The sequence below is a fragment of the Benincasa hispida genome, chromosome 1 (assembly GCF_027475165.1).
Source record: "Benincasa hispida cultivar pf3 chromosome 1, pf3_genome.v1.1, whole genome shotgun sequence".
In the NCBI taxonomy this organism is placed as follows: Eukaryota; Viridiplantae; Streptophyta; class Magnoliopsida; order Cucurbitales; family Cucurbitaceae; genus Benincasa; species Benincasa hispida.
In genome coordinates, this window is record NC_143478.1 from 73,777,560 (window position 1) to 73,802,959 (window position 25,400).

The following is a 25,400-nucleotide window of genomic DNA, read 5'->3' on the forward strand; positions in this document are numbered from 1 at the left end:
AGTAACAAAAATTATGACAATGTATGGAGCAACCATCCAATTAATTCTGCAATCAACACATGACCATTTTTGTAGGAAGTGATATTTATTTTCCCAATATGTTCAAATAATATAAAAAATAGCATATACAACTAATTTATTAAAAATGTGAGAAATATACCTCTAATTCATTAAAAATGTATGTATACAATTATGAAAAAAAAAAATAGAGATTTGAATAAAATATATGAATAAAATAAGTTTAATAATATATGGATATTTCAAATATAAAATTAGTAGAAAAATATGGATATTTTATTAAGGTAAGATAAATTCGAAAAGTCGTTAAATATAATCTAAAGTAATAATAAAATATAGAGATTATGTTAATTACATGAGCAAAATTAGGAGGGCAGTTGTCCTTGACAAATATCAATAATTACCCCGTATCTCGACCCTGTTTTCTATTTTGGAATTACCTGGTATTTGTAGTTTCATTAACAACAACATCTACAACAAGGCAAGGGCAAATCAGGGATTAAGAAATTTGTGGCGAAAATTGTGGCCATGTGCATGTCACATGAGTTGCTATAATTCTTATTTTGTCTCAAATTGTGACATACACTCTAATTCTTCTTTAAGAGTTATTTGGATAGAAGAAATTTACAAACTAAACAATTGAATTGGGTCTAAAAAATCTTTCAATCCAATCCAATCTATATACACTCCTAATTTAAAGTTGGATCTGGGACGAATTTGGCTCATTCCAATTGAAATATAATACATTCTTCATAAGAAAATAAAAAAGTAAAAAGTAAAAAACTTGAGAACTTTATTGAGCTACATGGGAACGAGTCGAACGACAGCCAAAATCACGTACAAACCTTCTTTTGCTAAAAGTTCTATAAAAATACGGTTGAAAGAAGAGAAGCCAACACGAGGAAAAAATTAAAAAAAAAAAAAAGTTCCAAAAAGGTGTTTTTTTTCCCAATTCATATGAGAGATCAGATCACAGATGACTGGAAGGCTGCAGGTTGCTGTAAATTGTTTCTGCGGTTGATAGCTGCTTCTTCATCATCATCCTCACGACATCACCCAAAGGAAAAGCAACGTCTGAGCACATGCGTCGCCTTATAGAAGAAGAAGAAGTAGACCGACGGCTTGGGATTTTCGAAGAGTCTTTTCATTTCCTCTTTGGCTGATAGCTCTGTCTTGTGTATGCTTGTCTTTTACTTCAATTCTGATAAAAGATAGCATAATTATTATTATTATCAGTTTCGTATTTCTACTTAATTTCACGTGGCTAAGGTGGGATTCATTCTGGGGATTGATTACCTCATAAATTTTAAAATATCTTCCATTCATTGGCAACTTGGAAGTACCATCAATCGACTGAAATCTCACTTTCTTTCTCTCTCTCTCTCTCTCTCTTGAAGCAATCAGTCCTGTTGAATTGGGAATGCTTGTAGTGATACGAGTGATTCTTCTTCTCTCCTTTCAGGAATAATGGTTTCCATTCGTTTTCCCAATTGCTTTCTAACTTCTAACAGATTCCCACTCCCATGTTCTTTGAATTGCCACCGCCATCACCAGCTGCAATGTGGGAAAAACCCCTTTCGTTTAACTATTTTTTCCCAACTTGGGTTTCTCTCTTCTGTTTGTAATCATAACAGGCAGATCGTTTGTGGGGTTTCCTCTGCTTCTCAAGAAACTATCAGGTTAAGTGGGCAGTTTTTCTTCTTTTTTTTCTTTTGATTAGGATTGATTCTTTTGAGGTTTTCTTTTATTGGTTCTTCCGATTAACCCAAATATTTCAGCTATTTGATCACGAAATGGTGTTGGGCTTTAACAGGGAAGATGAAGAGCAAAAGATGACTGGGAAACTGGGAAGTGGCGGGAAGGTCCTTCTGAAGGTGAGGTTGGCCCACCAAGTTGAATTTGGGGAGTCTGTAGTAATACTAGGGTCGACTGAAGAATTGGGTTCATGGAAGAATTATACTCTTCTGAATTGGAGTAAGGACGGGTGGGTTTGTGATTTAAAGCTCAGAGGGAATGAACGAGTGGAATTCAAGTTTGTCATTCTAGGGAAGGATGGGAGTGTGGTCTGGGAATCTGGAGATAACCGGGTTCTCCAGCTGCCTAAGGCAGGGAAATTTAGCTTAGTTTATCAATGGAATAAAACTGGGGAGGCTGTGGAAATGTTACCTTTGGATGTAGAGGAGGTTAGTGAAGGAGAGAAAATGTTGCCACTGAAAGGAGAGGAGATTAATGGAGATGGACCGTTGCCTGTGGATGCGAAGATCATCGAAGAAAGAAATGGAATGTTGCCAGTGGATAGAAAAGGGGTCAACAAAGGAGATGAAGCCTTGCCTTTTGATGTGACGGGGACCAACGAAGGAGATGAAAAAGACAAGGATGTTGAAGCTGGCAATGGATCTTTGGTTGAAGATGAGGCCAGTCCTTTTGTTGGGCAGTGGAAAGGGAAGGAAATCTCATTTATGAGATCTAATGAACATCACAACCGAGAATCTGAGAGGATTTGGAACACTTTTGGTCTTGAGGGGTTAGCTTTACAGTTGGTAGAAGGAGATAAAAATGCCAGGAATTGGCGGAGAAAGGTATTTTATCAGACCCGTCATTCTTTTTCATTTATATCGAGTTTAGCTAATTTATGTGGATGTCTCATGATCTTTATGCCTTTCTCTAGTCTATCTCGTTTCTTCTTTCTTTATTCTTCTTTTTTGGAAAACAACCTGGCTTCTAACGGAGTGTTGGATATGTTGGTGATTCTGATGCACCTTTTGGTGATGAAAATTCTGAAACAGTCACTGTAATTATGTGAATTTGGAGGAGAGATAATCTAACAATGAGGCGATCTAAGTAGGTTTCTTTTGCATAGTTAGACTAATCATGCTGGTCAACACAATGTTTTTAAAGGCAAAAGGCAGCATTGAGGTTTCTCCGTAGGCGAGGCAGTATAAGCCTAATCCTCAAATTGAATTAAAAATATTTTACAAATTAAAAAAAAAATGGTATGACTAAACATTGCTAAGCATGATAGAAATATAAAATAAATAAAAATTTTACAATGTTTTTCCTCTTATATAAATAAAGAGTTTCATAATTTCGATGAAAGATATTGTTACCTCGGTTGAAATGAAAAAAAAAAGAAAAGAAAATACCTTAGTAGAACTTTAGAATAGAATATAGATTGTGATGAAATCTTTGATATAATCCTATTTCAAGTGGTTGAACCAAGGGAGTATTGGGCCTTTAAAGCTTTTAGTGAAGATGGAGACAATTTAATGCATTTCTGCCTTCTAAAGGAATGCAAGGAGTGCTACTTATTGACAATAATTGACAAGATGGTTATAGGGTCATTTGATTTGACCCATGTTAGAGCTAATTAAATTTCGGAGCAGAGAACCTTGGAGTTAGCTCGGTCCTGCTAATGGCTGAGATGAAAGGGAATTTGGTCATGTCATGGTATTGATGACTGACTTCTTTTTGCCTCATACATCAATCTTTTCGAACTGTTTATTGGTCATCTCATTCTTGCTCTAGGACACGTTCACTTGAGGAAGTCTGCAGAATCATCCTGCATGGCCTTTTTGGACTCATGCATTTGACTTTTGAGAGGATGTTGCAATTTCTTCGATTAGTGATTTTCTTCTACCAGAATGGTCATACAGTTAAGTTGAGTAGATCAAGTGCTTGGATCAAGCCTGTCTTGATGGTGGTTCATGGCGTCTCCTTCAACAATGCTAGATGGGTTTTGACGATGTTTCCTTTTGAATTTCTATTATTGAGAATGCTTTTTAAATGGAAGGAAGGAAAAAAGAGAGGAGATTTCTTTTTCTAAGGCGTTTAGATGACTGCACATTTCTTACAATGTCTCAAAGAGCACTACCATTTTAGTCTTACCTGACTGGGGTGCCTAGGTAACAATCATTTGGATTATGAGTAATGATGCTCGACACCTCCTTTTAGATTGAAAATGCAAGGTAGTTGGTTGTTGAACATTTTGGTGGTTGGAAGCTCTGGTATGTTTGAAAGGATGGTGGTATAATGAGATTGCTAGAATCTGAAAAGTATGACAAGATGAATATTGATGAACGAGATGAATACTTAGTTTTTCTTAGAGACGTTGCCTGTATTGGGCCTACTTTGACTGTTTTGGTCATCTGCAAATCAGAAGAGGCTTGAGAGATTTGGATCACGTATTTATGGTGATTGGTGCTTGCTAAAGGAACTCTGACGATCAAATGAATGGAGGAGTTTCAGTTTTTATGGATCGATGACAAGAGAGTTTAGAGATTGATGTTGCATAGCTGACTTCTTTGGGGACGGAAGCATTATTTATAGAATGGAGTGATCATTAGTTTGATGGAAAGAGATATGGATGTAGCTTGACTGTGTGAAACTTCTGCCTTAATGGTTCTTGATCACAGGAACTAGTTTGTACCAAGTTTTTGATTAATAATGAAGAGGCAAAGAATCTGTGCCAGCTTGACTTATAGTTTGAAGGTTACGTTGAAGTTCTGAGCCTACCTTTTCAAGCAGGTGAAGAGTGGCACATCTTGCCAATCTTTCTTCTGGCCAAGCTGGGGACACGGTGGATTGCAATGGCTTAGGAGACGCTAAGTTGGCTTGGCCTTTTCAAGCAGGTGAAGAGTGGCACATCTTGCCAATCTTTCTTCTGGCCAAGCTGGGGACACAGTGGATTGCAATGGCTTAGGAGACGCTAAGTTGGCTTGGCTTGGATGAGGGGCATATCTTGGCCAAACCTAAAGGTATAGTCAAAATCTGTGGTTATGGATGCTTGATGTTTGTGTTGGTTATGATAGCTGTACTTGAGCAAGTTGGTGGGTTAAAACTATAAAGTTTCAATTAGCCTGCAGTCACACTCGAAGCTTAAAGAAATAGCCGAAAGCTGTGGTAAATGCAATTGAATAAGGAGCTTATGGTTGGAAAGGAAAGACTATTTGATGCGACAGTAAGTTAAAGAACTGGGTAACTAAGTTCTATTGTTCTTTTTGGGTCTCTATAGACAATGCCTTCGGTGATTAACACTAATTAGGATGGCTTCTTGTAAACTTCAATTGGTACTGGATTTTGTTTATAATTTTTTGCTACATCAACGATAAGTGTTTCTTTCAAAAGGAAAAAAAAAGGTTCTTTTAAGCCGCTAACAAACTGGCTAATCCAGTATATCCAGCAACAGCGTAGTAGGCTAAGCCTGTAAGCAGACTTTTAGTTGATAATCCACCCCTAAATTGAAATGAAAAGAGAGTCATTGGTGTATTTTTGGCATTGATCAGAATTTACCATCAACTTCATTTTGACAAAATTATCAAAAACTATACTCCTGATATATTTTCCTACTTTTACTTGTGCAGCTTGAAGTTGTGCGTGAATTATTAGTTGAAAATGTGCATACTGAGGATTGCCTGGAGTCATTGATATATTCTGCTATCTACCTCAAGGTTTTCTTCAATGCATTGTTTTATTTATCAATTTTTTTTCTTCCGTACTATATTCTCAAAATCATTCTTGTTCAGTGGATAAATACAGGCCAAATCCCTTGTTTTGAAGATGGAGGTCATCACAGGCCAAATAGGCATGCTGAAATTTCTAGGATTATATTTCGTGAATTAGAACGATTGTCCTCCAAGAAAGATATTTCTCCCCAGGTGGTCTACTTCTACTACTAACTTGTTTGTTTTACCCTCTATTTTCGCAAATTTTACCCTCTATTTCTCGAACTTGGAGGATAATATTTCGTGAATTTTACCCTCTATTTTCCGTTTCATACATTACAAGAAAGAAGAAATGAAACTTTATATGTCTGTCCAAATTTAAAACTATCAAGCATGAACGAGTAATGAGAACAAGAGTGAGAGCAAGTGTCACTAATAGGGAGAGTGAGATTGAGGATCGAGAGGGGCAAGAGTTAGTAGCGAGGATTGAGTGTCGAGGGCCACCACACGTGCTTTAGAGGGTTGTAGTAATTTTACCATGTGATGATGTAAGCAAAAGGTAAAAAAACCTTAATATGGGCCTTTTTTCATTTGAGCCCTTGAAACGGGCTCAAACGAAATTCCCAGTTCAAAGTGCAATCTAGAAGGGAGCGTGTTTGGGTTAAGGTGTAAGCTGGTTGGTTTGCGTTGGTTTTTTGTCAAAATCGATACCAAATTAGCATAGCATTAAAAGAAAAATTAAAAAATAGAAAATGACTTTGAACTAACTCAAATTAATAAAGGAAAAGGAAAAAAACAATACCTTGTTTGTACAAAAACCATATTATTGATTAAAAATAAATGATATTTTGAAAAATAGTACTTCTGAAATTATTCTTTTTGGATAGTAAAAATTTGATATTTTGTTAAGTTACACACAACAAATGTGTGATTTTCATTTCATCAATGAAACACTGTTAAAAGAAAAGATTATGTATTGTTTTCTCTTTTTCTAGGCTTTTGTTTTCTTTCATTTATGAAAGCTCCATTTTCTATTAGAAAGAAAAGGCATTGATGACCTTTTAACACTCGCATCCAGTCATATACTCATCACTTTTTACATTTTTTTGGTAGGCATTTCACAGTTTAATTATGCTTCAATTACTGACTCTGTTCTTGCTTTTTGACTTTGCTTTTCTCAGCTAAAAACTGTTTTCTTTTCTTTTCATATTCAGGTAGCCCTCATTGTCCGAAAAATTCATCCATGTTTGCCATCTTTTAAATCAGAATTTACTGCATCTGTTCCATTAACACGTATACGAGATATTGCTCATCGGAATGATATTCCTCATGATCTCAAGGTAATACACTGAAGACCTGTAAATGTCAGTGAAATGGATTTTTCTTTCACTAGTGATACGTATTGGTTCATTAGAGTGTACGGTTTCTATGTTTTTTATTGAAGTTTCACATTTCAGCAAGAAATCAAACATACAATACAAAACAAGCTTCATCGCAATGCTGGTCCAGAGGACTTAATTGCCACAGAAGCAATGCTTACAAGGATAACCAAAAACCCTGGAGAATATAGTGAAGCCTTTATAGAGCAGTTCAAAATATTCTACCAAGAATTGAAAGATTTCTTCAATGCTGGGAGGTCAGATAAAGAATCCCATTACTTGCCTTCCTTCATCTAGGCTTTCTTAGATGTTTATGTTTGATGTGCTACATGTACTGTGATATGTATGAAATGGATTAGTTGGCATATTTCTTTCTATTACATGCATTCAAGCCACTTAGATTTCTGTCATCTATGGCTAAAACCGATGCTCTGACACCAATTTGATAGAAGTTAGAAAATTGAAATAGAAATAGTATTTAATACTTTAAGAAAATATAGTAAAATATCTAAAGTAACTCAAGCAACTTGGAGATCCTCCTCTTTGAGTAAAACTCTAGCTTTAACAACTAAATTATACTTGAAAAACTTTTCCTTGATTGTGGTATGTGCTTGCCATATCTTCCCCTTATCTCATGGATGTAATAGAGGACAACAATGTATTAGGAAGTTTATGTAGGGAGAATGTAAGGTAATTTTCCTTACTTTCCTTCTATTAATGAAGCTCTTGCTGAATTACAATGGAAAGGCACTGGAGGACAAACTTTCATTAACAAAATATCCTCCAGCCAAACTGAGAGGGTTGGTTCTCTCCCAAGAGTCTCACTCTACTCAAAATATAACAAAATCATTAAAGAAAGGCAAATAACGGAAAGCAACATAAATAGGCCATCTATGGTTCTCTCCTTTTACTCACTGGTCACTATAGTTTATCTTTTTTTCTTTCCAATTGGAGAGATTTCATGTAATCACCTATAGGTCAGTTGTGTAAGGGTTTACCATATTTATTTTATTCAATGAATTGTTTCTTTATCCCAAAAAAAAAAAAAAAAAAACATAAATAGGCCACCACCTTGGACCACCCTTCCCTCCCTTGTATGGTGGCCCCTTTTCACTAACCAACCATCTGGAGAAATCCATTTCTTACCCTTTCTAACATAGGCGTGGATAATGGGAGGCTTAACACAAAATTAGGGTAAATTAGGTTAATACCCTTTTTGCTATCTTTTGTGTTACTTCCCTATACATAGGAGTTCCCTCTCATTTCTTATACTACTTGATTCATCGTAAAGATTCTAAAGCTTGATTCTGGGAGGATTATCTCCTCTAGCCACTTAGGGCTATAACAATGTCATGTCTGGCAACAAGAAAATGAAACATGTACAGAATTCAGATAATTTTTTTCACAGAAAAGATCAAGAGTGATCCATGCCAAATCTTTGAGATCAAATATCATCAGGGCGAACTTTCACATTTACAGCCTAAGTAGTTATGAGGGCTGACAGTGCTTTTATTAGAATTCACATTTTTTTTTAGAATGAGAATGGGGTCAAACAAATATATTCTTCATATTATGCACTCTCTCTCTCTCATACATTATAATGATCTTGTATCGATATCAAAAACACTGTTTTGTGACTGATAGGCTACATCTTCAGTGCTCAATCTGTCAAATTAAAACTTGATAACTAATATGAAAATTTTTACAAACCCTGAGAATAGTTCAACGTAAAATTTTGTTTCAACTTGGGGATAAGATATATACCTTTTCCCTTCTTTAAACAAGTTTGTTGAAATCCTGTAACATGTCTTTATGATGAGTCAACTTAAAGTGAAAATTTAAAACCAATACTCTTTCTGCAAATGAGAAATTTGTGCTATTTTCAGCCTTGCAGAACAACTTGAATCAATCAAAGAGTCTCTTGATGGACATGGCTTGTCGGCTCTTGCCAACTTTTTGGAGTGCAAAAAGGTGATATTTTGTCATGTTAAATTTGTTTGTGTTTTCTTTTTGTTTTTTTGTTTTTTGTTTTTGTTTTTGTTTTTATAGGAAACATGAACATGTCTTTCATGTTAAATTTTTTTTTATATAAATTTAATGGAAAAAGTGATTAACGAAAATGCAATTATCTTTTTTACTCTTGTTTAAGATATTATCAGTTGCAGCATTTTCTTCTCATATGCATATGAGCTTTCAATTCTCCAATTGACAATTTTCACAAGAAAACTTAAAGAAATAAATACTTGCAGAAAAAAGTACAGTTTGGTCATGAGGTTTGGGTTTGGTTGCATGTGGGATGGGTTTTTCCGTTTTCAAACTCAACACTTTAACTCATGAGGTTTAGAAAAATGGTTATGTGGTCCCTGCTTTCAGTTTACATGCCAATTGTTTAATCAAGATGGTTGGCATTAACATGAACAAAAATGGAGATAGTGAACACCGTGAACTTAATTTACATTTAGCTAATTCTATATTCTCACTCCATGCAAGGAACTTATCTTCAAAAATCCTTTGGTTTTGTTGCACCAAATTCTTGATCTAGTGGTTTGACAGTACGAATCTAACCAACTTAACTTAGAGATAAACTTTGTACCGCATAGGAGCTGAAGAGGGTTTTTTTTTTTTTTTTTTTTTTTTTTTTTTTTTCTGGAATTATTTTTGAACACCTAGTGGATATTGAAAGATCGGGATGAAGCCTGCCAACAATTTCCACACATAGGATTAATAGGAAAAAAAAATGTAATTTTGATCCTCATTTTTGCCTTAAAACATAACAAACTGAGCAAAAACGTGATGCGAATATTAATCTTCTTTAGTCTTTTGGGTTCCAAACAACTTTGGTCCAAGAATTCACTAATATATAGATATTTCTCCAGTTCTTGTACATTATCTTTTCTCATTTATAGATAATTATTTTCTCCATAATCTCGTTGCTGATTTTTAGATGTGGGGCATTGCATCATTTTAATAAATTTGGTAGGACGTCAAGGCCCTCCATTTTCTTGCTTTTTCTGTTTTTTTTTTCAAATTATTTTTTAAAATTTATATATATATGTATATATATATATTTTTTCCCCTTTCTTTTTATCCCCTCTTAGTGCTAGATGCAGTTGAATAAGACTAGATTCACACCACGACTTTTTGTTCTTTTTTCTTCTTTAGATGTTTGGTAGAGAATCTTTAGATAACTAGGCTGAGTATGAAGGGATGGTATTTTATTTCCAGAACTTGGATGCTGCAGACGAGTTGGGTAGTTCTTCCCAAAACCAAGGCACTGACCTGGTTTTCAAAACCATCCAGTCCTTGAATGCTTTGAGAGAAATACTCGTAAGAGGTCTTGAAAGTGGCTTACGAAATGATGCTTCTGATACTGCAATAGCCATGCGACAAAAAGTAAGATAATTTGAAGTATCTATTTATAAAATCAATCAAGTTAGAGTTCTTTACAGGTCTTATTTTGTGCAAGTACAGTGGCGCCTTTGTGAGATTGGGCTTGAGGACTACTTATTTGTTCTTCTTAGCAGGTACATATTTTCAGGCTTCCTAGAGCCTTTTTCTTGTATATTATAGAGGCCTGCAGTGCATGTTGAATTGAATTGTTTGTAAAGCATCTATCTTAGATAATTTGCTAGGAAATATGTGGCAGTGGTGATAAGGTTGACCATAGTTGGAAGAGGCAGTAGACTCCTACAAGTGTGAACTTTTTATTGTTTTTAAGCATAGGTATCTTTTGGATCTTTCTTCCCATTTTCAGCCATCCTAATTTCTTGAAACTTCTGAAGGCATTTTTGGTAAACATTTTGATGTTAGCTCTAGGAGGCTAGAAACTGAGTTTATTTAATCGGATGGTCTCTAATTATCACTATAATTGCTTTTGTTTAGTATCACTTCCCTAGTATATTCTAGGTGGAGGTCAGCTGAAAGTTGATTTATTCCGATGGTCTCTAATTATCACTGATGTTATTAGATTCCTAAATGTGCTGGAGGCAACAAGGGGTGCTGATTGGCTGGCAGAAAATGTGAAGTCAAAGAATGTAAGCTGTTGGAATGATCCACTGGATGCCCTTATTTCTGGTGCTCATCAGTTGGGTTTATCTGGTTGGAAGCCAGAAGAGTGTGTGGCTATTGTAAATGAGATTGGTGCTTGGAAGGAGAGAGGTCTCGCTGAAAGAGAAGGTAACTGTTGCCTTAGCATAACATAAAAGAAGAGTAGGTTTCTTCTTTCTGCTTAAAATTGACAAGATCAGAAAATGGACTTACTGTTTATTTATTTATTTGTTATTTGGAAAAAGAACATTGAATTAAAGATTAAATCATAAATTAGTCCTGAAACTTGTAAATTTGTGTCTAATAGGTTTTTGACCTATTTGACAATTTCTAAAATTCATGAATCTATTGTATAACAAATTTGAAAGTTTAATGTCCTATTAGACAAAATTCAGTTTAATGTTTAATAAATCTATAAGATTTAAGAAACAACAAATATGTCATGGACTTATAAGACACAAAACTGAAGATTTAGGGATCTATAAGACATTTTTAAATTTTAAGGACCTATTACTTGCAAAATTGAAAGCTCAAGGACTTATTAGATACTTTTCAAAGCTCAAGGGCCTATTGAACACAAACTTGAAAGTTCAAGGACTAAACTTATAATTTAACTTTTATTGAAATATGCGTTTTCTATATATATGATTACTTTTAACTTTTTAACTTCTTAATTTTTAATTTTAACTATTATAATGTTTTTCTTAATCGTTTTCTAGTATATGATACTTGTGAAAGATGTTATGAAATTTGCAATACATCAAGAGTTTGAAGAAGCTAGTTACTAATATCTAAACAAATAGGCCCTGATGTTAAAATGTACCATAACATCTCTTAAAAGAACTTTAAATTTATTTTTATTTCACCTATTTTTTTTTTCATGTCCATAAATCTTTTCGTCAAATAAGTGAAAAAAAAGAAAAAAAAATTGAACACTTTAGCTTAATTGTTCCAAATATTGTTGATCATGTATTCACAACTGCCTGATGTCTTTATTGTGGTCAGCAAATGTGCAACACATATCCAACTAACGTATACATGAATTCTATTTATTCAATAATTATTGGACATGTATGTATTGTGTTTACCCAATGTCTAACATATGTCCAACAAATATGGATGCATTATTTATATTAGTGAGGACATACCCAAATTAAGGTTTTCATGCTTCGTAGCTCTGAATCAATTGACATTTCTGTGATCGACTTTTCCTAATCAAGGAAGTGAAGATGGCCAAAAAATTTGGGGATTGAGACTTAAGGCTACTCTGGATAGAACAAGGAGGCTAACTGAAGAATATTCTGAAGCGCTTCTTCAAATATTCCCTGAGAAAGTTCAGGTATAAATATATCTATTAACCATAAACACAAAAGAACTACTTAATGAGATGGTAACCTCGACATCCTGAGCAATGAACTTAACCAATGAATTAATGTGTGGTTTTGTGGGCAACAGTAAATTTATTAATAGCTATAGTTTCTTTGGGATATCACCATTTTAAAAACAACCTTTGTCTTAGACTTCTGTAGAGGATTTTATGGTTCTTCTAGTTGCATAGTTGGGAATTGTAGCTTGTCTTGTGCATAATGGAACATAGAATCTTCGATTGGCATTCATTTCAGATGCTTGGAAAAGCATTTGGGATCCCTGCGAACAGCGTGAGGACATATGCTGAAGCTGAAATTCGTGCTAGGTATAATGGTTTGGGTAATTTTATTTTCTTCTTTATTACTGTACGTTGACCAAGAGTTGATGCTGAAGCCTGTTGGGAAACTCTAGTGTAATTTTTCAGGTATCGAAGCTTTGCACTATTCTTTTGAAAGCAGTCAGAAGTGCACTTGGATCGCAGGGCTGGGATGTTCTTGTGCCAGGATCTGTTGAAGGAACATTTGTCCAGGTGATCATGTATTTATTTGTTTTACAAGAATTAAGTATTGAAGTAAAGAGGAGGTTAAAGAAGTTAATGAGTCTCGTCACAAACATTGCAATCTATCTCATCATATTAACACATTAAAACACATACCTTAGCTAGAACTTGCTTGTAATGTATCTAAAGTTTAAATTTTTTAGGAGACACGAGTATACTTAAGAAAGAAAAAAGCAAGTTGGAGATCCTAAAAGGATCTTACAGTTTACCATTGTTGTAGCCCTAGACAGCGAACTCTTGTTAGGGCAAAGAGCTTCGTTTGAGCAATAGAAGATTTTCTGTAGTGAAGAAAGATGCTAGAGTGAGGATTGAAAAGAACGGCTTTGACAGTGCTAACAGCAAAATTTTGGGTCATGCTTTTGCTAGTTCTGCCCGCCGCTTGATAAATTGGAGATAGCTTAATTGTGATACTTCAACCATTACATGACGTGAACTAAACCTGACCATGCACTTGCCAATAAAATAACTTGACAATAATATTGGAATCTTTTTTTTTTTTTCCCGAAAATAATATAATATTGGAAATAAAACTCACATAAAAATATATTAATTCAAATTATATTAAGAAACAATTATCATCAGAGGTAGTAGGCTGTTGTTTTGAGCGGAAAGAAACTTTTGCAGATCTTAGAGACTAGAAAATTCTGCAACAATGTCGGTAAGATGAGAATAATCCAGTCATTGGTTGTTTGCTTCCCTTTAAAGAATTTTAGCTAAGAAGAAGAAGATTTGTTAAGCGTACAGTCTGTAGATCAAATATACGATACTGTATTAACTTGCAGATTGTACAATATCCAGAATTAAAAAAAATGCTTTTGATGATTAAGCTTCCTTGGTTTGTTTGGCTCTGAAACAAAGATTAAACTGCATAAGCAAACCTGTTTCTGTCGCTGATTTTTCTTGCCAGTGCCCTTCTAATTTATTCAACTGATTCAGCAGTTGGTTTCCCATCTAATTATATCTAATACTGTAATACTAATTAGTCCGAATATCAAAGTCCTATTAAAGAGGCTAGAGGCTTAAGCAAGAATACTCCGAACAAAAGCATATAAAGATTAATGAAACATTTGAAATGATTAATATTCTAATATTCTTTTCGAATGATACTGACTCATCTTAACAATCTTTCATAAGTTTGTTACTTGGGTTTTTTCTTTTATTTGCTAAGAAAATATAGAATTCAATTAGTTAGGAAAATATTAACACGTATTCACTGCCTAATTGTTTCTGTAAGGGAAAAGAACATTACCTACATAAAGTACCAAGTAGATGAGGCCTACAACATTACTGAGAGACATAATATGCAATGCATTGATCCTGGATAGTTAGCCTGCAACCAAATATTATATAAAGATATCTACATAAGCCTACTTGTTGAAGTTTTACCATTGTGCATCTGTAATTGTGAGTATGCCTTCAGGTTGAGAGGATTGTCCCAGGGTCTCTTCCAACATCCGTAGAAGGCTCTGTTATTCTTATGGTTAACAAAGCTGATGGTGATGAAGAGGTTTGAAGCTAAATGACCCCCATTACTCTCCCGATCAATGGTCTCCTTATTGTCTGTCACCTCTTTCTTATGATATTGATGGTAGTATTACAATGTGCCTCCGTGAAAGAAGAGAAAAGACAATGTTGTTAAAGTCGATGATTTGCAGATAACAGCTGCTGGAAGCAACATAACTGGAGTTGTGCTACTACAGGAACTACCTCATTTATCTCATCTTGGTGTAAGGGCTCGACAAGTAAGTGCAACCTCTCTATAATAATATTGTCTTTTCCAAATGCTGTTGTACGGTACTAATGAAATATGTGTGGGCTTTGTAGGAAAAAGTTGTATTCGTGACATGTGAAGACGAGGAGAGAATTTCTGTTCTGCGGAAACTTCTCGGGAACTTTGTGAGGTCTTTACTCTTCATCCCCTACTTATGGTTTTTTGGTTCATGTTCTTATTCATGGTGATTGTAGGGTGATGCTTTACCAAGTGTTTTTTTATTGAGATTTGCAGGATGGAAGCATCGGCAACTGCTGTTCATATATTTCCTCCATCAGATTCCAGCACTGATAATTTTCCTATTAGCACTGAAAAATTTCCTGCCAGAACTGCTCCAGATGAATATGTGTTTACTTTTGAAAAGTCTAGTATGGAGGACCCCTTATTACCTCCCTCTGGATTTCCCTACTCGAAACAGGTTTCATATACTGTAGTCAAATCATTCCTCGATAGCATTTGGACACATCTTCCTTCCTTAAAAGATCTCCAAAATTGCTTCACCAGAATTTGTTCCCTCTCTTAGTATATTGATTTTTCTCCTAATTAGCGACGGTTGAACTCTTGCTAGGGAATTTCTTCTGGAGTGGTACCGCTTGCTTATGCAGATGCTCAAATTGCAGGAGCAAAAGCTGCAGCTTGTGGTCGTTTGGCTTCTTTGGCTGCCATCTCTGATAAGAGTACATTTTGAATCTAACCTTTTTCCCTTAACAAAAATCTATATGCGATCATATGCATCATAAATTTGTATTTGAAGAAACTATGCTCCAGTTTCAATATTTCCCACCTCAAATGAAACCGGTATGAAGTCCTAACATACTGCACAAGGAAATTTTCTGTTAACTACAACATAAGATTAAATTAAGGAGAGGTCATTAGAGATGTGAATATTCGTACGTACCTCTTCATCCAGGTACACCATAGAAAAAGACGCTCTTTATATAGGGGAGGTCAGTAGATCTATATCAATATTCTAATGATGTTAATTTTTGTTGCTGCTTCATATATTTTGAAATAATTAATCCCAGAGGTTTCATGTGAAATCTGTAGTTACTAGTATGTATTTATTTCATAAACACTTTCGTTATGGAATTGCAGTGCCCCGATACCCTTAGTATTGCCTTTTCCCAAGTTAGATTATCTTAAGTTTCTTGTTCTGTTAGGGAATTGTTATTGCCGATTATATTATTTGCAAAGTCTCTTAATTTGGATGAAGTCTAAAGCAAAAATTATGATTGAGTGTATGTCCTAATAAAATCCACGCCCGCCCCAGAGCCCTAGAGCTTAGACTCTCAGACATCAAAGATTTTCCTTATTTGCTCACCTGAAAGGGAAGCGAATGGATTTCTGTTCTGTAAATTATGATTGTAGATGAGCTGGGCTAAATTTCATTTCAAACTAAAATATAAAAGCAAAAAATGGATAGAGAGGAAAAATGGTTCCAAAAAAATTGTTACATTTGTTATTTTAGTTATCTGGTTAATGCACGGTGAGAGACTTCAGAACTGCTTTACTCTGATGTGATGCATTTATCGAATAGTCCTCAAATTACTTTCGAGCATATCTCACTGTTAATGTTATTTATTCCAGATATTATTATATTACACATAACCACCAGCCATTGAGGAATAAATTTTGTTGGCAGGTTTTACAAATCGACAAATTCCAGCTGTGTTTCGAGTCCCTGCGGGTGCAGTGATTCCATTTGGTTCAATGGAATTGGCACTCACTCAAAGTAATTCCATGGGAACGTTCAAATCTATTTTGGAACAAATAGAAACAGCAAAAGTAGGAGTGGAACTAGATGAACTCTGCAAACAGCTCCAGGAGTTGGTTTCCTCTCTGCAATTATCACAAGACATAATTGATAATGTGGGGAGAATATTTCCTGAAGATGCACGCTTAATCGTCCGTTCTAGTGCGAATGTCGAGGATTTGGCTGGCATGTCAGCTGCTGGACTTTATGATTCAATTCCAAATGTAAGTTTGCGAAATGCAGTTGTCTTTAGCAATGCTGTAAGCAAAGTATGGGCGTCTTTATACACTCGAAGAGCAGTTCTAAGCAGACGAGCTGCTGGGGTACCTCAGAAGGATGCTTTAATGGCAGTACTGGTGCAAGAAATGCTTTCTCCGGACTTATCATTTGTTCTACACACGTACAGCCCAACTGACCAAAATGACAAGTCCGTTGAGGCTGAGATTGCCTGCGGACTTGGTGAAACTCTGGCTTCTGGCACCCGTGGCACGCCCTGGCGTCTTTCATCTGGGAAGTTTGATGGTCTAGTACAAACACTGGCCTTTGCAAACTTCAGTGAAGAACTAAGAGTTCTTGCTACTGGCCCTGCTGATGGAGAAATGACACGTTCTACTGTAGATTACAGCAAAAAACCATTGTCTATCAACCCGACATTTCGTGAACAGCTAGGTCAACGTCTTTGTGCTGTTGGCTATTTCTTGGAATGCAAGTTTGGCTGCCCACAGGATATTGAAGGCTGCACGGTCGGTAATGACATTTATATAGTCCAAGCACGGCCGCAACCATTGTAGAACATAGGGTCTTTTCAATGAGCTACTGCTTGGATTCAGAGATGAGATGATGAAGTTTAATCATCTGCTTTGTTGCTACCATCTCAAGTAGATAATGTCCTAAAAGAAAATGTCATTCTCTGAAGTTTATTAGATACAAAGAGGAAGCTGTGTAATTAACTGCAGTTACTGTATTACAGTTTCCTAGTAAAGCCATAGAGTAATCTGAAGTGTTCTCTTCTCCTAATACTTTAATAGCGATTTAACATGCTATGTTTTGTATCCAGCTGAATTCATTATTGGCCAAGGCTACAAATAGGATTTCTTGGGAGATAATAGGTTGTCTGTTGACATGTTTTAAATATTGTCTTGTAGTTTATTCAATAAATTATTTGTTTAACAGGTCAATAACTGGCATTTCAAGAGTTGACTTCATTGATTGCAATTGAATGTTAAGGTTGTTTTTTTTATTAATTGTTTCAATTACTTGGAATAAACGTTTATATATGGAGAAAGAAAAATATCCATTTTTTTCTATAGCATGTCTAGAAACAAAAGGATTTAATTGGAAATATCGACAGATTCTTGTGTGTGGAGTCCAAATAAATATGAAAATGAAATAAAAAAGATCCACTGTTTTAATTAAATCCTTATTGAATTTGAATATCAGAATAGTGGATATAGTCATTGATTCAATGGGTTAAGTCCACTTTTTTGTTTTTGTTGATTTCGAATTTTTATAATTGATTGGAATAATGGAAAATAGGAATATTTTTGAATTCAAGGAAACAACCTAGAATCATGGTAGATTATTCGAATCTTATATTCCGAAGGTTTACAAGAAGATAAAAAAATACGAGACTGTATCCGGAATTATGTACAAAAAAACATGAGAATATTTTCGTGGAGGGAATTGCATGTATCGAGATTCAAAAAAGAATTGATCTTATTCAAGTGATAATCTTCATGGGATTCCAAAGTTATTAATAAAATAGAAGGTGGGTCTTGAAAAATCGAAGAATTACATATGAATGTACAAAAAGAATGGAGTTCTAGGAACCGAAAACTCAACATTGCTATTATAAAAATAGGAAACCCTCATGGACACCCTAATATTCTCGCAGAATTTAAAGTCGGACAATTAAAGAATAGAGTTTCATTTCGCAAAGCAATGAAAAAAGCTATTGAATTAACTGAACAGGCGGGTACAAAGGGAATTCAAGTACAAATTGTCGGACGTATAGACGGAAAAGAAATTGTACGTGTCGAATGACTCTCTCTTTAGCCCTATGTCTCTTATCCTTAAGAGGTAATCCTCCACTAGCAGGTTTTTTTCGGAAAACTTCATTTATTCTGGTGTAGATGGCAGGCAGACCTATATTTCTTGGTTTTAATAGGACTCCTTATAAGCGTTGTTTCTATCTACTATTATCTAAAAATAATCAAGTTATTAATGACTTGACGAAACCAAGAAATAACCCCTCACGTGCGAAATTATAGAAGATCTCCTTTAAGATCAAACAATTCTATCGAATTGAGTATGATTGTATGTGTGATAGTATCTACCATATCAGGAATATCAATGAACTTGATTATTGAAATTGCTCAGGATACCCTTTTTTAGTTTAGCACCAATAAATTTTTTTTTTTCGATTCATCCCTTGAGTTCAATACCTCATTCAAGAATTGTTTTTGATCCAATTGACCCCAAAATCTAGTTTTTATTCAAATCCCGACTCAACACCTCACCCTGTCTATACCGCAACCACTCATTATCCCTTACCAACCACCTTCCATCTACAATCTAGATAAAGTCCCTTGGAATTAAGAAAAAAGATGTGATTTATAATATATGATATTTTATTCACTTCGGTCTATGAAATATTTGATATTTTAGTTGCATTAACCACAAACTAATAAACTAAGATCCATGGTTATTGTTGTAATTTAAACATGTATGTGGAGACATACAAGTGGATCGTATTTTAAGTGATAACCTAAATGGTATGTAATATAAGGATAACGAGGGATATCTTATTCTACTGACACTACAAGTATGACCCGCTTTGTAGGTGTTACAAATGTTGTAAAGTGCTACAAATGATCTGATCCTGATCATTCGTATATTAGACATGCGAACGAAGATATTATATACAAAGGAGTTTGTATAAGATCGGACCACGAAATGTTTAGTCTCGTTACATAACTTTGTTCATAATTGAGACTTTCATTTCACTAGGATGACCATAGGTAACATGACCTTAATCCTAAGTGAGTTGTGAACGAGCCTATGAGGGCGGTCCTTTGATTTGCATGGGTGAGAGTGGCCAGATTTCTGACTCAACAAGCCTACCATTTTGGGGATTCATTTGATTGGGGAGCTGAGAACTCAACTACACAAGATGAAATTCACTCCTTCCCCGAAATAGGGGTAAGTAGATAAATTGTTCCCTTAAGGGCTGATTCCGAGTCTTGAACAATGTGGCGCCACACCCTCTCTTGGCCTAAGAGGGGTTTAGTCATAGTGAGACTATGATCTATTGTTCATTAGAGGAATCAGTGATACTTAAGAAGTCAGATGTAACTACAGGGGCAAAATGGTAATTTGGCCTAGCTGTATTTACGAGCGATTTGTGAATAGTCACCGTACTGTTGATTGGTTATATCCAATGGACAGAGAAATATATCTGTAGTGCGAAGAGTGCAGTTGTCGGTCTTTAGTGGAGTGCCTGACAATTAACGGATGGTGGATAATGTGATTAAAGAGTTTAATCAGTTATTCACATACCATTGAAGCTTCAAGTTACAGGTCCATAAGGTCCCCTTGGTAGCTCAATGGATTCAAGTTGAGAATCAGTTTTTGGGCTAATTTGAAATGTTCAAATTAATAAGAGGGAATTTGATTATATATGATATAATTAAATTAATTAAATTATATATGATATAATTGATATAATGTATTTGATACATTATTGTTTGATTGGAGGAAATAATATTTGAATATGATTCAAAAATAATTTCTATGAATTAGATTCATAGTTATTAAATTTAATATAAATATGATTTATATTAAATGGCATAAAATAGAAAAATAATTATGGTTTGTATATTGTATGTGATGCAATATTAAAACTATAGGTTATAAATATAATATGATAAGTTAGTTATTATATTTAATTATAATTTATTAATTAAAAATATTTTTCACAATAACCACCCTTAGTGGGTAGTTGCATGGTTTTATGGAATTGAGGGATAAAATGAAAACAGTTTTCTAATGTTCCTATGAGATATCAGATTAACTATCGAGTGACTACATGATAAAATCGAGAAACTATACGATAGTTCTTATCTAAACGATTGAGTATCGAGTCTATACAATAGACTTCATCTTCTACACAACTATGTCATCGCTTACTCGATCGTCTCCTCCTCCACTGTAAATCTTCCCCCAAACCAAAATAAGCCAGAGTCCACCACTTTTGGATTCTCACATCGAAAATACCAAGGTAATCTAGTAGTAGTATCCAGATCTGTTCGAGGATCGAGTTTCTACTCGTTGCTATTCGAAGGAGATTGTCTTGCTTGTTGCATTCGTGTTGTTTGACACGTTGGTGAATGATCGAGGGATACACTTGAAGAAAGGTTCTTCAAAGGTAAAGTCTCTCATTTTGTGTATTTAATTCAAAGCATGTTGTAATTTGTGATTTAATGCATAATCTGTTTAGTATGACTGTAAATGTATGAGTTCTTTCACAATAGAGTTTGGATGATCCGCTTCTGCTCATAGGTCCTCTGTAATTAAAGTTCCTTCAAAGGGAATATGAAAGACTTGTGCTCAAGCTCGACAGGTAAGAAAAAGTAGGAACCATAGGAGAAAAATCTCTCAATAGGAGTGTGGATCTTCTGAGATTGGGAGAAGGATATTAGGGGCCATGAGATTCAGGAGCTTCAGATAATTGATTGGATACCAACATTCACTTGCTTATCGTAAAGGCTGTCATTTCCCACTCCAGAGTAAGAAAGAAAAATTAGACGAAAAACACTATTTTTTTTTTTTTTTTTTTTGTATCAATCATAAAAGACAGTCTACAAGTTGATCCGGTAAAATAAGACTTCTTTGTATTAAACTCGTTTATTACGAATCATTAAACTTTTTTTTTTTTTGACAAGATGTCGTAAGCATTCAATAGATTTTGAATACTGTCTGAGAAAAATTCATGATTTATTAGAAAGAAAAAAATTCTAACTAGTTATAAGATCAGATAAGTCAAATCTGAAACTCACTAGCTTTGCTACTCCTTTTGAGGATTTCTATATAACAAGCAACATCTATACACCCCTCAGTAGACTAGATGATGAAGGCTTCTTATTCCACACCAATGGTGCATTCTCAAGTAGGGTCTGTATGGAGCGAAACCCATTTGTATTTCATCCAGGTAAAGCCATCTTTTTTCTAAACTTTTTATCCTTTTTTTTTATTGGGCTTTTTCATTTGATCAATAGTGGCCATGCCAACCTATGCCTTTTTTTCACCGTCACTGCTATCTCACGACTTGGATTTGAACCAATCAAGCTACTTTCCCTTTAGTAGATCGTGAGTGGGTCTTTCGTCCTCCTCATTATAGTCCTCTTAAAATCAATAGCATTTTGTCGGAATACATCATGTCTTTTCACCTTAGTAGTTCTATGTTCCCAGAATTGAAACAAATTAGAATTCTAAACTCTCTACGACCTCTAGGGGATAAGATATTTTCTGGAACAAGCAAATCATAATGATTGTTGGTTCTAATTTCATTCGTTTTTTTATGTATTGCAATGGATTCAACAAAACTCTTCGTATAAGGATAGTCTTTTTCTTGATATCTTTGATTAATTTGGAAATCGAGGGCCAATCTCCGTCTGACCGGAGGAAACCTTTGCACACCTCCATTATCTTTTGGAAGGCCTACGCCTTATAGAAACTGTCTACCTGAGATTGTCCCTTGGCACGTAGGTCCTGACACAAGGTTAGAATTCTAGCTCTTCCTGTTTTTTAGGTAATGTATCAATTTTTGGATTGTTTTCTTATATCATTAGGGAAACCAAATTTTCAATTTAAATCAAATAATCATTTATGAATTCACAGTCAATAGTTAAAGTTAATGGTTCCCATTTTCGTGTTCCTATCTACCAGAACACTATTCGATCAAATGACAAAGACATTGTTGAGAAAAAGATGGCTTTTCCTGGATGAAATGCAAATTGGATTCATGTAACAAGAGAAAGGTTTCCCATTCCTTAGCCAGAAAAATATGTGGCCTGACATAGGGATTAAGTGGAACAGAATTGACTGGGTGATAGAATCATGAAAACACCTTCTCAAAACTATCTTCCTCACTATGTCCTTCTGGAGATGGGGTTGCATTTCTGATCACCTCTAATACGGATTCTTTCCACCCCTGGTATATGGGTCTCCCATAACTGGCCTTAGATGGAAAAGATTCATTCACCGCTGTGGAATTTGATACCAGTTTTGACCCTTCGCTTGTTGACATCAATAGGAATCATTCTCCATAGGGCCCTCTTATCTCTTCCTTCTCCGAGCTCGGGTTATGGAAGAAGGAATTGGGAAGAAAGTATTAGCAACAACAGGTTTTGTTACAGGACAACTCATGATGTTCATATCTATCTATTATGCACCTCGACATCTAGCATTGGGTAGACCTCATACAATAACTGTCCTAGCTCTACCGTATCTTTTGTTTCATTTCTTCTGGAACAATCACAAACACTTTTTTTTATTATTATTATGGATCTACTACCAGAAACTCAATGCGTAATCTTAGCATCCAATGTGTATTTCTGAATAATCTCAATTTTCAATTATTCAGTTTTTACCAAGTTCAATGTTAGTCAAATTAGTGAACATTTCTATGTTTCAATGCAACAACAAGATGTTATTTGTAACAAGTAGTTTTGTTGGTTGGTTAATTGGTCACATTTTATTCTTCTTTCTTCTCTATCTATCTAAAAGTAGAGTCCATGGTCAGTAGAACAATTTTATGGCTTTCATAGAGTTTAGTAGTTCTGGGGATAGGTAGCTACAAGAATCTACTGAGCTAACCATCTAATCTAAGCAATAGCATCTCAACTCAATGCCTATATTGCAATGTCTTCAATAGCATGCTCTTACTTCGTCTTTCCCTTAACAAGTCATCAAATTTGGTGCTTTTGATCCCCAGTTTCTATGGAGAACAAAGGACGAAATACAATCAATTCCTCTATTTAAGTGGTTCCCGCTTCTTCCTATTCCTATTCCTAACTCTTCCCTGGATAGTTCCCAATGTTTGACACTTTGTTTAACTATGGTGTTTGTTCTATCAGTCAGATCTTTCATCTTTTTTTTTTTCTCTCAATGAAATCTTGCCCACTCCATAGACTGAGTTATAATGGACGAGCCTTGGATCATTCGATTACTTATTATTGATTTTTTTTTTTCGTTTTTCGCTTCATTCAACTCGTATATTTCTTTCAATTCAAATAATCGAATTGAGTTTCTTTGTGAAAGTGTTGTCCCACATATCACTAGAAAGATTGGGATCTTTACAAAAGGCTTTATAAATAAATCTTTCATCTCAATTCATATTTAACCGCGAGCAATCTACATCTGTGATCTCGTATATTTCGCTTTGCCAACATCTTACTGAGTTTCCCCCTCATCTTTTTGAAAAAAGCCACTCCACGGTGGTAAAATCTCATTGGTTCGTTGGTTTGGGAAAGCAGGTACTTAAAGAGTAAGCGCTTTCATCGATTTAGGGCACTACTCTCGAGCGGTAAGAAGATGCCTCGGGTCCTATAGTTTTTTTCTGCTGCTACTAGTCAATTAAACCAAAATCAAAAGCAGACAATCCAACTCACGTGAGAGATGGTAACAAACCCCTAATCAACATGGAATGTGGCCTCTCAGACCTATTCAAAGATGGGTAAGTTGGCCTAAGTGTCTTTTAGAGTTGGAAGAAGGTGCATGAGACAAAACAGGAAAATAGAAGTTTGTCGGTCTATTTTGCTGAAATGCGAAGTCTTTGGCAGAAGTTAGATCACTATCAGGACTTTCAGGCTAACTGTTCATCGGATGTGAAAGTTTCTTTTCATCCGGCTTAAGTAGTTACATTAAATAAAGGAGTTCCCACTTTCAAATTGTATAAAACCCCTAATACTCTTTACTCAAGTTCTCAATTAAGACCAAACAACATTTCATTGATTCTTTTGTTTAGATTGTCTGTCTATAGACGCAAAGTAGTGCATTTTAGTACATGACTTTCTTTGGTTTTGTTTAGTAGATAACTACTCCAATGCTTACTGGAGTCCTATTTATGCTAACTATCCTTGCTTGGTTTTCTTTTGTATGTTTGCATATATGGGAACCCTAGTCAAATTTACTACTTATGCTTTTAGAAGAAGAAGAAAAAAAAAAAAAAAAAGAAGAAGAAGAAGACTTATTTGTATAAATGTTCTAAAAATTTTGTTTTTTTCTTAACCTGCGAAAGATCTTTTGATTTTTTCTTTTTCGTTAATGGGTTAAATTAAGGGTGGGGGTTCTGTGTACCGTCAGTATAAGATCGAAAATAATTCATAGGATTCTGAGATGCCCAAGATAAAAGGAACGGGGGGAAGAATCTACAAGGAATCCATAACATCTCCTATAAGGATAATACACATTCCAGTTCAACAAGCCTAATTCTAATTGTTTTGTTCCGAAGCAAACCACGGGGTGGTTCGTCCTATTCAGATATTCACGATCAAGAAACATTGAATTCTATGATAGATACTTGAAGAAAGGAAGAAAGAAGTCGCACAATCGAAGAATCGTTAATTTGACTTTCGACGTTAGTATGTGGTGCTTATCATTAAGCACCCCCTATCTATACTATTCGCCTATCATCTCACCTCCATTCGTTCTCGGAGCTTAAGGAGAATAGCTCAAGCTATAAGATTCAGCTGCCCGATATTTGAAAAAAACTCCCAACCCCGGGGGAAGCACGTGAATCGGTGCCTTTTAAAAAGAGCAAGGCCGGGCTAAAAGCCAATCCATAGCCCCTAAAGATTTGGAAAAAGGATGAGCACTATTTTTTTTTTTTTTTTTTTTGAAAAAGTGGAACATTGGAGAATTTTTTTCAATCACATGTCATGCACCACCTATGGGTGTACCCCCAATGCATGGAAAGCACGAAACAGTCTTTTCTTTATAGCTCTCCCCATAAGGAAGACTATATATCTAGACTAGTAACATAGTAGTGTATTATTCGTTTGAA

General features: G+C 35.1%; 1 protein-coding gene across 2 annotated transcripts; it reads left to right on the forward strand.

Moving 5' to 3' along the window:
- Nucleotides 1–742: 742 nt before the first annotated feature.
- PWD (chloroplastidic phosphoglucan, water dikinase (ATGWD3)) lies at nt 743–17,336 on the forward strand. 2 transcript variants are annotated; one of them, XM_039022002.2, is made up of 19 exons: nt 743–1,697; nt 1,832–2,597; nt 5,379–5,465; nt 5,541–5,672; nt 6,674–6,799; nt 6,917–7,095; nt 8,725–8,809; nt 10,064–10,231; nt 10,310–10,362; nt 10,806–11,014; nt 12,106–12,224; nt 12,508–12,578; nt 12,665–12,782; nt 14,233–14,319; nt 14,468–14,554; nt 14,637–14,713; nt 14,818–15,001; nt 15,152–15,260; nt 16,226–17,336. In XM_039022002.2, the coding sequence occupies exons 1-19, from the start codon at nt 1,486–1,488 to the stop codon at nt 17,125–17,127; spliced, it is 3,771 nt and encodes a 1,256-aa protein (XP_038877930.1). In that variant the 5' UTR covers nt 743–1,485; the 3' UTR covers nt 17,128–17,336. The 2 variants fall into 2 exon arrangements, with proteins under 2 accessions (XP_038877930.1, XP_090164925.1); XM_090308799.1 differs by lacking the exons at nt 743–1,697; nt 1,832–2,597 and adding exons at nt 3,544–4,772; nt 4,874–4,975.
- Nucleotides 17,337–25,400: the final 8,064 nt, after the last annotated feature.

Bases quoted from the DNA above. Each gene is read 5' to 3' on its own strand.
- PWD (XM_039022002.2), top strand. From the start codon at position 1,486: ATGGTTTCCATTCGTTTTCCCAATTGCTTTCTAACTTCTAACAGATTC. The intron at 10,363-10,805 runs GTACATATTTTC...TGATGTTATTAG, and splicing joins TTATTTGTTCTTCTTAGCAG to ATTCCTAAATGTGCTGGAGG. The intron at 15,261-16,225 runs GTACATTTTGAA...TTTTGTTGGCAG, and splicing joins GGCTGCCATCTCTGATAAGA to GTTTTACAAATCGACAAATT.